This window comes from Benincasa hispida, chromosome 1, assembly GCF_009727055.1.
Source record: "Benincasa hispida cultivar B227 chromosome 1, ASM972705v1, whole genome shotgun sequence".
In the NCBI taxonomy this organism is placed as follows: Eukaryota; Viridiplantae; Streptophyta; class Magnoliopsida; order Cucurbitales; family Cucurbitaceae; genus Benincasa; species Benincasa hispida.
In genome coordinates, this window is record NC_052349.1 from 67,304,003 (window position 1) to 67,321,363 (window position 17,361).

The following is a 17,361-nucleotide window of genomic DNA, read 5'->3' on the forward strand; positions in this document are numbered from 1 at the left end:
TTCATATTCAATTATATGTCAAATATATTCTTTACCCAAAGAAAATGTTGAATATGGCGGTCACCTATTAAACATAAAATTTAAAATTCACAAAACTATTTGACATTTGTATAGTTCAACGACGTATCCGGCATACAACGAAAAGTTTAGAGACCAATTTAATTTTTAAAATTCAAAAAACCTATTTGATACAAATGTTACTTATGATCCAATCAAAGTGAAGACATCAAGATAGTAGAAGGAAATGGAGAGAGTGACGAAAATTGAAAAAGACACTACTCACATTTCACATGTAATTATCAAAATATCTTTAAAAATGCAGGTGCTATTATTTGGTAGTGTTGCAGAAAAAGAATTTATCAACTTTTCAATGTGAATATCATCATTTGTTTGATTTCAATTTCAAGAGTGTTTCCTAGCAGTGGCCTTTAACCTGTGCTTGAATCACTTTTCCTATTTAGACAAAAGTTATTACTATAAGCAATTATTTCAATGAAGCACTCAAGAGTTTGTGAAATAATGGATTCAAACTAGTCAAAAAAAGCTTGTCATGAAGAATCTCTAAATAGAAGTCAGTGACTCAACTCAAGATGCTTCCAATTATGATTAAAGCCAGAAAAAAGGAATTTTCATGATTCAAAAGATGAAATAGTTGCTCAAAGCCTAAAAGGTCTCTATGTCACATGAATTCAAATATGAAAATATGTAGGGCAAAAAGGCTATACAAATTTATACAATTTCATTATAAACAAACTAACATGGAATTAGAGCAACCACTTCCAAGTTTAAATATGAAGCATGAGGCTCAATGAAATTAATACGAGTGTTGAGTTTTTATCCAACAAATGTGAAGGTACGAGAATTTGAACCACCAACTTCAATGGAAGAGTAGATGTCAACTACTGCTGAGTTATACTCATGATGGCAAGTCATGAGCTAGTGATTTCAGTACAAGGATGATGATTAACGGTTAATGACACCTGATACAACTACAGGCATTGCAGGCTCATGAGTGCAAGTCAACAAAATGAATAATCCTAAAACATCCAGAGTAAGAGAACTATGCAGACCTTCCCTCCATTTCCTATAGAACTAATGCACATAGTGAAAGCTAAAAAAGGAATACAAACAACAGAAATAGCCATTACAATTAGGGAAAAACAACAAGAATTCAGATAAATGGGGGTTTGGTAAAGAAGTCTGATGAAGAATCTGTATGCTACTAATAACTATTGAGTATAAATTTAAGGTACTTTCATGGTTTCTTTCACATAAACTGGTGGCCTCCTCGAGTTATTTCTTTACAACACAAGACAAAAGAATATTACAAGGCCTCCCAATATAATCCATCATTGGAAAAGAAACTGAAGATGATTTTCAACCTACAATTTGAAATACAACATAAAACTGATCCTTCTATATTTCACAAGATTAGGAAACTAGAGGGAAGTATTGTACAAAGACAAACCTCTCTAGAACAAGCCTAAGTTAGCAGCACCCAACAACCATTAGCTTCATCAATCTTCCTCGTCATCGTCTGAAAATTCTTCTTCTTCTTCATCTTCATCTTCATCTTCGTCCATCTGTTCTACATTATCTTCTTCATCATCTACAATAAAGCCTCCTAATGTTTCGTCATCTTCATCTTCTTCAACTTCTTCATCATAGTCTTTATTAGATCTAGCAGCCTTCTTTTGATCATTGGGAGTCTTATGGCGGTCTTTTGATCTTGTGGAGTATTTGGGTCTTCGAAACTTCTTTGTTTTTGTAATCATTTCCACAGCATCTTCATTCTCATCTGTCCAATCTTCATCGTCACTGTTTGCTCCTTTTTTCCTCTTTCCCTTCACTCCTCTCTTCTTTTTCCTCCCATAATCTTCGTCGTCATCACTGTCTTTTCTCGGCTCATCCAAAAACCAGTCCCATTTTTTTGGATCACGAATCACTCGATTGCCATAGCATTCAAACTCGTGTCCCATGGCAAGGAAACCGAATTCTGACGAGGGAACAGTAAGAACAATCAGTATCAGCGATTCACAATTTGAAACTCCTACAACAATTTTGTCGTTTGTTCTCTAAAGTATCTGCTAATTGTCTCGGGAAAACTAGAAAGATCTTCGAGAGCAAACATTTGACAAGATTCGAATTCGTGTCCCACAACAAGAAAACCATACTCTAACAAGAGAAAGTAAGAACAAACAGCATAATCGAATCACAATTTAGAACTTCTAAATCAATTTTATCGTTAGTTTTCTTTATTCGGCTGTTTTTTTTTTTTTTTTTTTTTTCCTTTGCGAAACCAAAACCCTAGGCGTAATTAGCATTTAGCAAACAATCTGGAGAAGTGATGATTTCGATTACTTTCCTCTAAATTTCATCGGGAAAATTATATAGGTTTTCGGGAGCAAACCTTTGACAGGATCAATGCCAGAAACATCGATATCCACCGAATCAGATGAACGCGAAAAAAATTGCTTCCTTTCTTCGAATTCAGCGATTTTGTTTAATTCGAACCAAATTGGTTCCTGCGAACCCACGCAGAACGATTCACCAAGCGCCATCTCGCCCTTTTCCGATCTTCTAAATGTTCTGATTTCGCCATTTTTGCTGCTCCGAACCCAAATAGGGTTCCTCCCGATAACTTCGAAGGAAACTGTAGGCTCAATGGGAGCTCCATTACTGTTCTCTGAGGTTTTAGCTTCGATTAAAATGTGACGACGAGATACTGTTCGATCCTTGGAAGCAAAACCTGAGCCTCTTCCGAATATCGTCACTGGCTCTCGTAGAACTAACTTTGAACCGTCTTCGCCGGCTATCTCCATCAATTAAATGCCGCTTCGAAGTATTTGGTAGCAGAAATTTCGGAAATGTTCTATCTTTGGCACCGCCGTAGCCGAGCGGTGTCTTCGGTTGCCCCCCACCCCCCGACGTGTAGGCCTACCAAATGCTTGACGACATGTCGTTTGAAATTTCTGCATAAAAATGTATTTTCTTTTGACAAATAAATTCAACTTCAAACTTTTGAAATCAATGGTATAAATTTGATGTCAGTTGAGCGAGATTTATCTTGACTTTTGAGATCTAAAGTCGATAGCACAAATCTTATAACAATTGAATCATATTTATTTTGGTCATACAAATATAATCTTTTACTTACTTCGTTTTGTTTTATAACTATTTTAGGTTTTTGAATTTAGAAAATTAAGTCTATAAAAATATTTTTACGTCCTGTTTTCCTTATTTTATTATTTATTAATATTTTTAAAAATCAAGTCAAATTTTTAAAATTTATTTTTTAGTTTTGAATTTAATTAAAAATTTCAAGTGTTTAATTAGAAAACGATGAAAACTATAGAAGAAGTAAGAAACTAAATTAAAAAATTAAAATTAAATAGTCATGAAATAATACAAATTTTCTATCACAAGCTTACGCATCGAATTTAAATTGATATGATTATTAATTTAAAGTTTCAATCCTTACAACCCAACGTTTTGGATATAACTTAAACATTTGACATAAACTTTTACATTTTTTTTTTAACCCTTCACGTTTCACAGTGTCGGTGAGCCAGAGAATTGGTTTACCATTTTCAATGATGACGTGTCCGTTTATATTTTCATTTTCTCATTGTTTAAATTCTTTTACCCTTTCAATTGTTTTATAAAATAAAATGTAGGAAAATTCAATTTACACTTCAAATATTTTGAGATGGTATCTTTTCAACTCTAAATTAATAATTAAATTTTAAATTGTTATAAGTGAATCAATTTAGATTATTAATTAAAATTACATTTAAAAATTGTTCATGTTTTAATTTTACATGTGTACAAACTTTTTCAAATATTAGATTAATAAAATGGATTATTAGAATTTATGCATGAACAATTTTCAAAGAAAGTCTTAGTTGAGAATCAAAATTGACTCACTCATGAAAATTCAAGGATTTTGTTGATAAAATAATAAATCTATCTAGTACAATGTTCATATAAACATAATGAAGAGTGTAAATTAATACACTTACAAAAGTTTAGTATTTAAATTGATATAAATATTAGTTCATAACTTAAATGGACACGAACTATAAAATTTAGTGGAGTAAATTGATATTTTCTCTAAAATATAATTTGATTTTTTTTCAAGTGAATAAAATTATTTTAGCTAAACTGCATGAGATATAAAATAAATTGTCTACTCCTTAAAAAAGGTTTAAATCCTATTTTGGTTCATGAACTTTGAATTGTGTTTTTTTTTTTTTTTCTAAACTTTAAAAAATGCTTGTTTTAGTCTCTAAATTTTTTATAAGTATTTATTATGAACTCAATTCAAAATTAAAACTTTAAATTTTTTTTAGCGTGACTAACTTATTTAGTAGCCTATTCATAAAAAAAAAATTCAAGGACCATATTAGGATTTAAACAGGAAAAAAGAAAATTTACATTGTCTTCGGTACAATTTTTTTTCTTTGAACAGTATAATCATATTATTATTGAAGACAGTATATATAATTGTTAGTGTATATATATAATTGTCCAACATGGTTCAATAATTACTACAATCATAGAATTCATAAAATAATATAAGAGAATATGGGTGGATAAATTTTCTGCCACTACAGTAGTATGAAATAATGTTATACCAAATTCATTCATTATCTACCACTACAAAAATATTTAAAAATTGTGTATTATTCATGAAATAAAATATTATATCATTTGATGACGTATAAAATACTTGATAAAATGAGTATATATTATTATAATACTATAAATTTTGCCTAACAAATGTATGATACAAGGATTTGAACCATATAATATGTGTTAGAAATATATTTTCAAGTGTTTAATTTAAAAAATAAGTCATTTTAGAAGAAAATTATTGGAGTGTTTGTCAATTTCTCAAAATAACTTTTCATATATATTTTAATCCATTTTTATCAAAGGTATTTAGATAAAAATGAGTTTTTTAAAACAAAATATATGCTAATTTTATCTTTATCAATAAACGGATTAAATTAACATTGAATTGTATTCAATGAGTATGATCCCATCATAGTTCTTTTACCATATAAGTTTGTATAAAGTTTATTCATCTCTATAACTTTCCTTGGAGTTTTGTTGTCTTAAAAACCTCATAAATTATGAAAATCTGTCCAAGATTTAAAGAAAGAAAAAAATTTAGATGTTGCACCCAATTAAAAACTGACACACAATAAGATTTTAAAAAGAAATTAAAAATTAATTTTTTTTTTTTTTTACTTGGATAGAAAGATGAGAGCATATTACTTATGTCCAATCTAGGTTGCACCTAAATATTGCTCTTAAAGAAATAATTATCTCGAAGTTAGTAGTCCTTGTAAAAAAATAAACTAATAGTAAGATATGTTAGAAAAAAATTTAAATATTTATTGGGAGTTGATTATTGAATCATGATAAATAATATTTCTTATAATAACTTTTGTGTGAGAGTTTGTTTTTTTTTTTTTTTAATGGAGTAGAGCTCAGCACAAATGGTAAAAGAGATTTTTGTCTTATGTTTTCAATTTCATCAAATTGCACCTCAAACTTTTGAGGAGAGTTGGGGGCTCAGAACTTAGAGTAGGTTGAATGGACTATAATAGTCAATTTAGGATGTATGTTAAAATAATGAGGAATAAGGGTTATTCTTTCCTAAAGTAAAACTATTTACATCTTATAGTGGTTAAATTAACTAGCTCTCTCCAATGTTTTCAATAATTCTACCCGTCGTCGATTAACTTCGGTAACCAACTCCAACGATCTCTGGATCAGTTAACTCTAGCGAATACTACCTTCAACTCCCATTTTCGGCGACGACCATCTCCTAAGACTAGCTCTGATGACTACCTTTGACGGCTAACTACAACAAACACTTTTGGCGACCACATATCCTATGCGAAAAACTATGGTCGCCAACTCCAAGGAAAGACCACCTTCGACAATGGGTTCCAATGACTCCTTTCGACAACCAACTCTGACGATCACCTCCAACAAGCAATTCTAGTATTTAGTAGTCTTCTTTTATAGTAATTTGAAATTAAGAAAAACACTTTAAGTATAACAAATCAAACAAACTTGTGTATAAAAATACTTTTCAGACCAACTTGTGCAACAATTTGAAACATGGGACCAAATGAAAATTTAAACCAAAACCTATGGACCAAAAATACATATTACAATACTATTATGTTTGACTCAAGGTTTCTCGAGACAAAAGAATTATTTTGATAATATCTATGATATGTATGTTGATTACACATGACTTTATATGTGATTGAATATGTAAATTTTGATTGACAAGCATGTACATATGCTTATTAACATGAATTATGATATTATGTGATTTTTATGCGGGATCTCCATGTGTATGTTACCTGAAATCTCAAACATGATAAATTATGATACACATTGCCTAAAAAGGCATATGGCATGATTAGCCTGAAAAGGTACATGATACGTGTTATAGGGCCGAATGCAGTAAAAAAAATGGCAAAAGGAGGCCCAAAGAAGATTCAATCTTATCCAAACTTATGTGCTAGTTGTTGTGTGTGATTAGGGTGATGCTACGTAGCTCTCATTCTCTAAGTAGGTAAGATTTTCTCTCTAATGCTTTCATTCATTTAATTTAGAGAAATTTGTGAATAACAAAAAAAAAAAAAAAAAAAAACTATCTAGCTTTTCTCTCTTTACTTCCCTCTACCTTTGAGATACTTCGAATGTAGATTGATGAGCAAGGTAAAGAAGAATCAAACATGCAAAGTAGAAAACATGGAGAAGAGAAGAAGAGTAACATAATGATTATAGTACTTCAGTCATAGAAAACCTACATCCACTTCCAAGATATGAATCATCTCTTATTTCACTCAAGCTTTTCAGAGTACAAATGTTCAGACTAAAATCACTCACTCCATTTTCTTTTCTTTATATTTATATGCACATATTTGCTAATTTGACTACATGCTCATGTATGATTCTAAGGATTTGATCCTTATGGGATACACAGACTCTGATTTTCAGACTGATAGGGATTCTAAGAAATCCACATCAGGATCAGTATTCACTCTTAACGGGAGGGGCAATAGATGGAGAAACACCAAGCAATGGTGCATCGTTGACTCTACTATGGAGGCTGAGTATGTAGCAGCTTGTGAAGCTGCTAAGGAAGCTGTTTGGCTCAGGAAATTCTTGAGTGATCTGAAAGTTGTTCCAGACATGTCAAAGCCCATCACACTTTATTGTGATAATAGTGGTGTTGTGGCTAATTCTCGATAGCTTAAGAGTCACGAGCGTGGGAAGCATATAGAGCGAAAATATTATCTCATCTAAGAGATTGTGCATCGAGGAGACGTGATTGTCATGCAGATAGCTTCAGAGTATAACATTGTTGATCCTTTTACAAAGGCCTTCACAGTTAAGGTGTTTGAGGGTGCAGAGTATGGGTTTATGGGACAGATCACGTCTGGACTAAGGAAAATGGGAGATTTGTACTGGGTGCGTGTTATGCCCTAGTTTATTATTTGTGTACTTTGTATTTTGACTATATTGTACACACCACTAGTTTTTTAGGACAAGTAGGAGATTGTTGAGGTTGATACCCTAAATCTCGTAGAGTCCTATAGTTTGAAAACATTATTAAACAAACTCATTATGTATTTAATAAAATATATGATATTTTATTCAAATTCATTGTCTATAAAATATATGATATTTTAGTTGCATTAACCACAAACCAATAGACTAACATCCAAGGTTATCTTTGTAACTTAAACATGTATGTAGAGACATACGGGTGGATCAAGTTTAAGTGATAACCTGAATGGTCTATAGAATATGGATAAGGCTGGGTACCTTATCCTGGTGACACTACGAGTATGGCTTGCTTTGTAGGTGTTACAATTGTTGTAAAGTTTTACAAATGATCGATCCTGATCATTCATGTATAGACATGTGAGCGGGGATATTCTATACAAAGAAGTTTGTATAAGACTAGATCATGAAATGATTAGTCTCATTATATAACATCGTTCATAATAGAGATTTACATTTCACCAGGATGACCATGGGTAACATGACCTGAATCCTGAATGAGTTGTAAACTCCTGCCTATGAAGGCGGTCCTTTGATTTGTATGGGTGAGAGTGATCAGATCGCCTATTCAACAAGCCTACCATTTTGGGGATTCATCTGATTGGGGAGCTGGGAACACAGTTACACAAGATGGAATTCACTCATTCCCCAAAGTAGGGGTAAGTAGATAAATTGCTCCTTTAAGGGTTAATTTCGGGTCTTGAACAATGTGGTGCCACACCCTTCCTGCCCCAAGAGGAGTTTAGTTATAGTTGGACTATGATCTATTGTTCATTAGAGGAATCAATAGTACTTAAGGAGTTAGATGTAACTACAAGGGTAAAACGATAATTTGGCCTAGCTGTACTTACGAGCAATTTGTGAAGGGCCATCATACTGTTGATTGGTTATATCTAATAGACACAGGAATATATCTGTAGTGCGAAGAGTGCAACTGTCGGTTAGTGTCTGACAGTTAACGGATGGTAAATAATTTAATTAATTATTCATATACCGTTAGAGCTTTAAGCTATAGGTCCATGAGGTCCCCTTGGTAGCTCAATAGGATTTATTGAGAATCAATTTTTGGATTAATTTGAATTTTTCAAATTAATAACGAGATTTAATTATATATGATATAATTAAGTTATTTCAATTATATGTGATATAATTATTATAATGTATTTGATATGAAGGAACTCGTTTACAAGAGATCCATGAGCAAAAGTGGATCGTCCAAATTCCATTTTGATTGAAAACACAAATTTACAGTAAACATATAGATTATGCATTCTAAGTAAAATTACAGTATGCTTTTTAAACAAAATAAAGGATTCAAGTGATTATACCTTTGAAGAACGTTTCTTTTCATACAACCATCAAACAGTCACGAACTATTCGAACAGCAACAAAACTCGAAAATAGCAACCTTGAAGACTTTCTTCAAGAATCTCACAAACTAAAAATGAGACACAACCACTTGGATTCCTCGATATACTCAGGGTGAGAACCCATGAGTTGTAGGCTCTGACTATTTTTGGTTAGGAGGAAGTTTGTGAGTTTGAAGGTGGAAGAAGATTGAGGAAGATGACTATTGCATAGCAAGCCTCTCAATCGTGTAATGAGGAGTGTCTATCGTATAGCCTCTTTCAATTCGTATATTCTTGTTAGGAAGAAAAAATTATAAAATCTTTTATTCCATTTTGCCATAAAAAACCAACTAACCACCCACTAAAGTGGTTGGAGAGAAAATAGGATTATTATTCAAAATAATAAATAATATAAACAAATATGACAACCAACTTATCATATTATATTTATAACCTATAGTTTTAATATTACATCATATACAATATAAACTACAGTTATTTTTCTCTACTTTATGGCATTTAATATAAATCATATTTATATTAAATTTAACAATTATGAATCTCATTCATAGGAAATATATTTGAATTCAAATATTTATTCCTCTAATTAAACTATATGGTATCAAATACATTATGTCAATTATATCATATATAATTGAATCAATTTAATTAAACATTTCAAATCAATCCAAAAACTGATTCTTAACTAAATCCTTTTGAGCTCCCAAGAGGACCTTATGGACCTATAGCTTGAAGCTCCAACGGATCGTGAATAATTAATTAAACTCTTTAATTACATTATCCACTATCCGTTAACTGTCGGGCACTCCACTAAAGACCGATAGTTGCACTCTTCGCACTACAGATATATTTCTGTATCCATTGGATATAATCAATCAATAGTACGATGACCCTTCACAAATTGCTCATAAGTAAGCTGGGCCAAATTACCTTTTTACCTGTAGTTACATCTAACTTCTTAAGTACCACTGATTCCTCTAATGAATAATAGATCATAGTCCTACTATGACTAAACCCCTCTCAGGCCAGGAGAGGGTGTGGTGCCACATTGTTCAAGACCCGGAATCAGCCTTTAAAGGAGTAATTTATCTGCTTACCCCTGCTTTGGGGAAAGAGTGAATTCCATCTTGTGTAGTTGAGTTCCCAGCTCCCCAATTAGATGAATCCCTAAAATGGTAGGCTTGTTGAGTCGACAATCTAGCCACTCTCACCCATACAAATCAAAGGATCACCCTCATAGGCAGGAGTTCGCAACTCATTCAGGATTAAGATCATGTTACCTATGGTCATCCTAGTGAAATGAAAGTCTCTATTATGAACCACGTTATATAATGAGACTAAGCATTTCATGGTCCAGTCTAATACAAACTCCTTTGTATAGAATATTCCCACTCGCATGTCTAATACATGAATGAGATCAGATCATTTGTAGCACTTTATAACATTTATAATATTTACAAAGCGGGTCATACTCGTAGTGTCACTAGGATAATTTACCAAGCCTTATTCATATACTACAGACCATTTAGGTTATCACTTAAACACAATCCACCTATATGTCTCCACATACATGTTTAAGTTACAACGAAAATCTTGGATGTTAGTTTATTGGTTTGTGGTTAATGTAACTAAAATATCACATATTTCATAGACAAAGTGAATAAAATATCAAATATTATTAATCACATACAAGTTTGTTCATACAAGGTTTACAAACTATAGGACCCTACGAGATTTAGGGCATCAACCCCAACATGATATATTATAGTTTAATGAGAGGAAATAAATATTTGAATGAGATTCAAATATAATTTCTATGAATTGGATTCATAGTTGTTAAATTTAATATAAATGTGTTTTGTATTAAATGCCATATAAGAGAGAAAAGAAACTATAGTTTATATTGCACGTGATACATATTAAAACTATAGGTTATATGTTATATTTGATATAACATAATAAATATATATAATATGATAAGTTAGTTATTATATTTATATTTATTATTATTTTAATAATAAGGGAGGGAGTTACAACTCCCTTCCCCTCTTTTCTCTCCACTCACATAAGTGGGTGGTGGTTATATTTGGCATGTAGAAAAGAAAAAGTTTATTCTTCTTATTCTTGGCTAGTTGATCGTTTTTTATACAGAGAGAAAAAGATAGAAATGTTCCGTGTGAGTGAATTGAATTTTGTTGGTGAACATTTTGAATTCTTTCTTCCTCTCCACAAAATTCTCTCAAATCCAAAATAGCTAGAGTCCACCACTCTTGGGTTCTCAGCCTAAGAATACCGAGGAAACCTTCGTGGTCATGTTCAAACTTGTTCGAGTTTTTCTTGGAGAAATTCTTCAAGTGGTTTGTGTTTTGTTTGAGGGAAAGCTTGAAGAAATATCTTCAAAGATGATGTTTCTAAAACCCTTTCATTAGCATGTTGCAATTTATAAATGAATGTAAATCTTATTTCTTTGTTTTACTATAAAATTTATATTCAATAAAAAATGGGATTTGAGTCGATCTTGCTTCTACTTACGGTTCCCTTCAGTTTAGGATCCTTCAATTTTTTGGATTGATGTTCTAATTCTCTTGGTGGTCTCGTAGTTTGTAAACACTTTGTAAACATATTGTTATTAATAAATATAAGTGTTATTTTATAAGCATTTACTCAAATCTCATAAACTAAGATCCGTGGTTATTTTATATAACGTAAGCATATATGTGAGACATACAAGTAGATCATGCATTAAGTAATAACCTAAATGGTCTGTAGTAGATGGATAGAGAGGGGGTACCTTATCCTGTTGACACTACGGATATGACCCGCTTTATAGATGTTATAAGTGTTGTAAAGTGCTACAAATGGTCTGATCCTGACCATTCATGTGGAGACATGCGAGCAGGGGTATCCTATACGAAGAGTTTGTATAAGACTGGACCACGAGATGATTAGTCTCTTTATATAACATCATTGATAATTGAGACTTACATTTCACTAAAATGACCATAGATGACATGACCTTAATCCTGAGTAAGTTGGGATCTAATATAACCATTATATTAAATATAACCCTAACATGCATACTATATATTATAACAATTATAACATACTTTCAATGCATGTAATATACTTCCTATGGTGGGATTTTAAATCTACATGGCATACTGTATGCACATACATGAAATATTTAATTATTACATACATCACATGCATAAAAAATTAAATACTAACTGATACGGTTTTAGTTTTGGCATAAACAAGCAAACAGATGCCTAACTATTACAAACAGCTTCAAAACCTCTTTGAATCACTCGAACCGCTCCAAATCGAACCCAAGCATCTTGAACCGAGCTGGATGAGTCTGAACTGGACCAAAAAAGTATGAACCAAACTAGCCAAAACCGGATTGGACCTCGAGAAAATCGTTCAAACCGGCTGTTCTCGGTCCAACCTCAAAGTCTCACTAAGGCCGATTGTGTAACACTGAAGGCAATCGTCTAACACCACTGCCTTGCGTTGAGCTGAGGTACACGATCGCTTATTGTCTTCTGTCTATCGCATAGTGCAATCGTTTAGCTCTCAGGTAGAACTATACAATCATTTAACACCATCACATAGCGCTTCATGTCATCGTTTAGTGTCCATCATAGCTATACGATCACTTAGTTCCATCACGTCGTTGAGCGCCGAAGCTACATGATCGCTTAGTTCCATCACATAGAACTTCATCGCATCGTTGAGCGTCGAAGCTACACGATCGCTTAGTTCCAATGCATAGAAATTCATCGCATCATTTAGCTCATGTCGCAGCTACACGATCGTGTAGTGCCATCGTATAGCACTCCCAACGCGTCGTTTAATTCCCACGCAAAGCTAAACAATCGCATAGTGCTATTGTATAGCATTTCAACGCATCGTTTAGCTCCCGTAGGCACACGATCGTCTAACGTCCAACATCACAACGACCAACGGCCAATGCTATACGATCGTCTAGCTTTTCTTCACATCGTGTAATGCCTGGAGCTAGACGATCGTTTAGCAACTGAACCTCAATGACGATTTTGAGCAGAAGCTGAAAAACTGGAACAGAAGCTCGACCATCTTCACTTGTTTCTTCAATTACAGCTCAATTTCAACTCTAATGACACCAAATAAATTACAAACTCTTGTTAACACATATAAGCTCATGAAACAAGAGCCAATTACAAATTTAATTGAGAAATTAAAGAGAAATAAAATGTCAAATCTCAGAAAATCATATCAGTGCATCAATTTCATATATCTCATGAAAAACACCCACCACACCAAAATTAAACTAAATTGAATGCTTATATGATGCTCTAATACCAATTGTAAGAGTGTATTAACATGCAGCGGAAGTAACAAGGATCAATAAGCATTTAAATTCACTAATTTTAGCAGAAACTAAAGCATGCTCATTTAAATAAGAGGGTTTGTGATCATACCTTTGTAGAACTCTTCAAGATCTCGATCAATCAGCAACAGTCTTCTCCAAAGATCACCATAAACCATCTTAAGATCTTTCCCATTATCCTCTTGGAGCTTTAGACCGAGTTGTGGGACACAAGAACAGTTTGAAGCAATGTAAACACAAGGAGAAGCTCACAGCAGCACACCACTTGAAGAACTTTTCTTCCAGCCGAAATTTTCTCTCAAATTTCTAATGGAATGCATGCCTCAATTCACTCCATTCTTCTTTATTTATTGTAGGTGAACATGTAAAGAAGAATGTTGCATGACTTGCAGTTCACGCTTGGAGTTAATGAAGATAAGAAAATGGGTTTTGTGTGAGCATGAAGAAGATGGTAGTGGAAAATGTTGATTTTCTATTTTTGCATGTATTTCAACTTTCCAACTTTTCTCAAAAATCAAAACCGATTTCTAAATTCAATTTTTATTTTAAAATTGAAAATTTAATTTAATAAAATTAATTTCATAAATCAATTTTTAAATAATACTAATTAATTTAATATCAAATATTTGCACAAAACCATCTTCATATATTTAAATCATATTTAAATATATATTCTCGTATTACGTTTAATTTTAATTTGAACGTTTTAAATTAATTTCTCAAGCTACCCTAAAGCTTAACCATTTACGAGCTAATAGGAGGACCTTGCAGACCTACAAATCATGGGCTCTAACGATCCAAGATTAATTGGCTAAACTCATTAGACCGATCTAGCCCCATTTCGTTAACTAATGGGTCACTCTACTATAGCCTATAGTTGAACTCCCCTCATTGTAGATATATTATGTCCATTTTATATAACCATAATCAGTAAGTCGATCCTTCACAAGTTGTTCATAATCACAACTGGGTCAAGATAACCGTTTTACCTCTGTGAATACATCTTGCTCCTTAAGTTCCCATTAACTCTCTAATGAACAATTCTGAATCATAACAACTATGAATCAAGTCCTTTCTCTATCATGAGTGTTGAGGTTGATTCCCTGAAGTCTTGTGTCTTGTAGTTTGTAAACTGTTTGTACGAACGTTTGTGTTGTATAATATATGATATTTACTTCACATCTTGATTTTGCTCAGTTGTATGTTTTATTTGCTTTACCACAAACCAATAAACATAAAATCCCTGGTTATCTCTATGTAATTTAAGCATGTATGTGGTGACATACAAGTGGATCATGTCTTGAGTGATAACCAAAATGGTCTGTAGTATATGGGTATAGGAGGAAAACCTTATCCTAGTAACGTACAGATGCGGTCCGCTTTGTGGAATGGTCACAAGTGTTATGACTTGTCACAGATGGTCTGATTCTGATCATTCATGTAGGGGACATGCGAGCGGGGGCATCCTATACAAAGAGTTTGTATAATACCTGACCACGGAGTGTTAATGTCTCATTATATAACACCGTTCATAATAGAGACTTCACTTCACTAGGATGACCATAGGTAACATGACCTCAATCCTGAGTGAGTTGGGAACTCCTACCATTGAGGACGATCTTTTGATTTGTATGGGTACGAGTGGCCAGGTCGCCGATTCAAACCTACCATTTTGGGTATTTTTCTGATTTGGGAGCTGGAAACTCAACTACACAAGAAGAAATTCACTCCTTCCCCGAAGCAGGAGTAAGTAGATAGATAGCTCCCTTAAGGGCTGATTCCAGGGCTTGAACGATGTGGCGCCATACACCTTCTCTTGGCCCGAGAGGTGTTTACACATAGTTGAACTATGTTGTATTGTTCATTAGAGGAATCAGTTGTACTTAAGGAGTGAGATGTAACTACAAGGGCAAAACGTTAAATTGGCCCAACTGTACTTGCGAGCATCTGTGAAGGGTCATCGTACTTATGATTGGTTATATCCGATAGACACAGAAATATATCCGTGGTAAGAAGAGTTTAGCTATTTGTCTTTAGTGGAATGCCTGATAGTTAATGGATGGTGGATCTCGTGGCTAAAGAGTTTAGTCAGTTATTCACGTACTGTTGGAGCTTCAAGCCACAGGTCTATTAGGTCCACTAGATAACTTGGATAAAGTTGACAGTTAGCTTGGTATTTGGGTCAGTTTGAAATGTTCAAATTGACAAGAGAGAGTTTGATTATATATGATATAATTGGCTAAATATATAAGATATATTATTTTAGAGGAAATTTGATATAAATATGATTTATATCAAGTGGAAGAGAAATTACTATAGTAGATATATGATATCAAACTATAGGGTAAGAATATAATATGATTATATTCATTTATTATTAAATTAGTTAATTATGAGATAATTGGTTGTATTATTCTCCTCAATCGTGCGTTAGTGGAAGTACCCGCATTCAGTTATGGCAACTGATGAATAAAATGAAAATTGGTTTCATTTTGCAAAAGTTCGAAAATTCGCAATCGGTGTAGAAATGTAAATGATCGCCTAGCTTGAGAGCCTATACGATAGAGTCTCATCGTCTAAACGATCGCACGCCTTTCCCTAAACGATCGCTTAGCTTTCCTAAACGATCGCATAGCGTGCCACGTTTTCTAAACTATCGCTTAGTATAAACTAAACGATAAGCATCCCTGCTATATAATAGCCTTTTTCTCTCCCACTTGCTTATTGTCTGCACGATCTATCTTTCCTCCTACCTCTACCAAATTTACCAAAGACCACACTTTGGATTCTCACTCCGATAATACCAAGGGTTCCAATTGGTGGTGTCGTCCCTGCTACTTTCTTGTTCGTGCTTGTTCGTGTTGCTGCCATTCGTGTAAAGGATCGTGTTGTCGCAGCCGACTGATTTGCTGGGTGATAGAGTTCGTGTAGAGGTTCTTCCGCTGCTTGGAGTGCGACGCTTGAAGAGAGTCCTCAACTGGTATGAGAACTCTTTCCCTTGTGTTCTATTTATCGAAGCATGCCGTTAATTAGTGTTAATTTGCATAACTATCTGTTAGAATGTATATGTTGTATTTCAGTCACAATGAAATCGGAAAGATCCGAGTGCGCTCATGGATGCTCTTTATTAAGAGTTCCTTCAACAAGAAGGCGGGGCCCCAATTGTTCAAGACCTGAAATCAGTACTTAAGAGAACAACCTATCAGCTAACCCTAAATCAAGTAGGAGTGAATTCCATCTTGCAGGGCTATGTCCCCAGCTATTCATCTGGTCTTATCCCTAAAATGGGAGGTTTATTGCGCAGTATTGTTGAACTATTCTCACCGTTTGTAGATCAAAGGATAATCCTGAACAAACAGGAGTTCATAGTTAGCTTAGGATTAAGATCGAGTTAACCTAGGTTATTTAATAAATGAAATAGTCAGTTTTAACAGTAAACAGTTGTTATAAAGAAAATGACTATATTCGTGGTCAAGTCTATATGTAAACTCATTGAATAGGATGTCCTCACTCACATGTCTCAACACGAACGATCTGTGGATCACATCATTTGTAGCACTTTACAACTCTTTGTAACAACTACAGAGTGGGTCATATCCAATAGTGTTACCAGAATGAGATACCCAATTTCATCCATATACTTATTAGACCATTTAGGCTATATACTGTTAACTTGATCCTGTTTATGTCACTATATAAAGTTACAGTATTCAGACTATAGTCATAGATATGTTTATTAGATTTTCATAATAGAATGCAAAATCAACAATTTATTATTATTGATAAATATAATGTTTAACACGAACTGCGAGTTTTAGGACATTCCCAATATTATGGTAATTGTGAGATAAATCAATAAGTTGATTTTTCACTCGGATTAATCTCACAAAAAGGCGATCAAGTAAAAGTGTTTTACTAAACGATCGCATAGAGAGCATACATGATCGAGCTACGAGTTTACTATAGGATAGTTACTCGCTTAACCGTTGCTACACGATCGAGTAGCAAAGTCTATAC

General features: G+C 33.4%; 1 protein-coding gene across 1 annotated transcript; it reads right to left on the reverse strand.

The window, feature by feature from the left end:
* Positions 1-1,201: 1,201 nt before the first annotated feature.
* On the reverse strand, positions 1,202-2,944 carry LOC120086320 (protein PIF). Its single transcript, XM_039042902.1, has 2 exons — positions 2,411-2,944; positions 1,202-1,996 (listed from the first exon to the last, which is right to left on the reverse strand). The coding sequence occupies exons 1-2, from the start codon at positions 2,820-2,822 to the stop codon at positions 1,518-1,520; spliced, it is 891 nt and encodes a 296-aa protein (XP_038898830.1). The 5' UTR covers positions 2,823-2,944; the 3' UTR covers positions 1,202-1,517.
* Between the last annotated feature and the right edge of the window lie 14,417 nt (positions 2,945-17,361).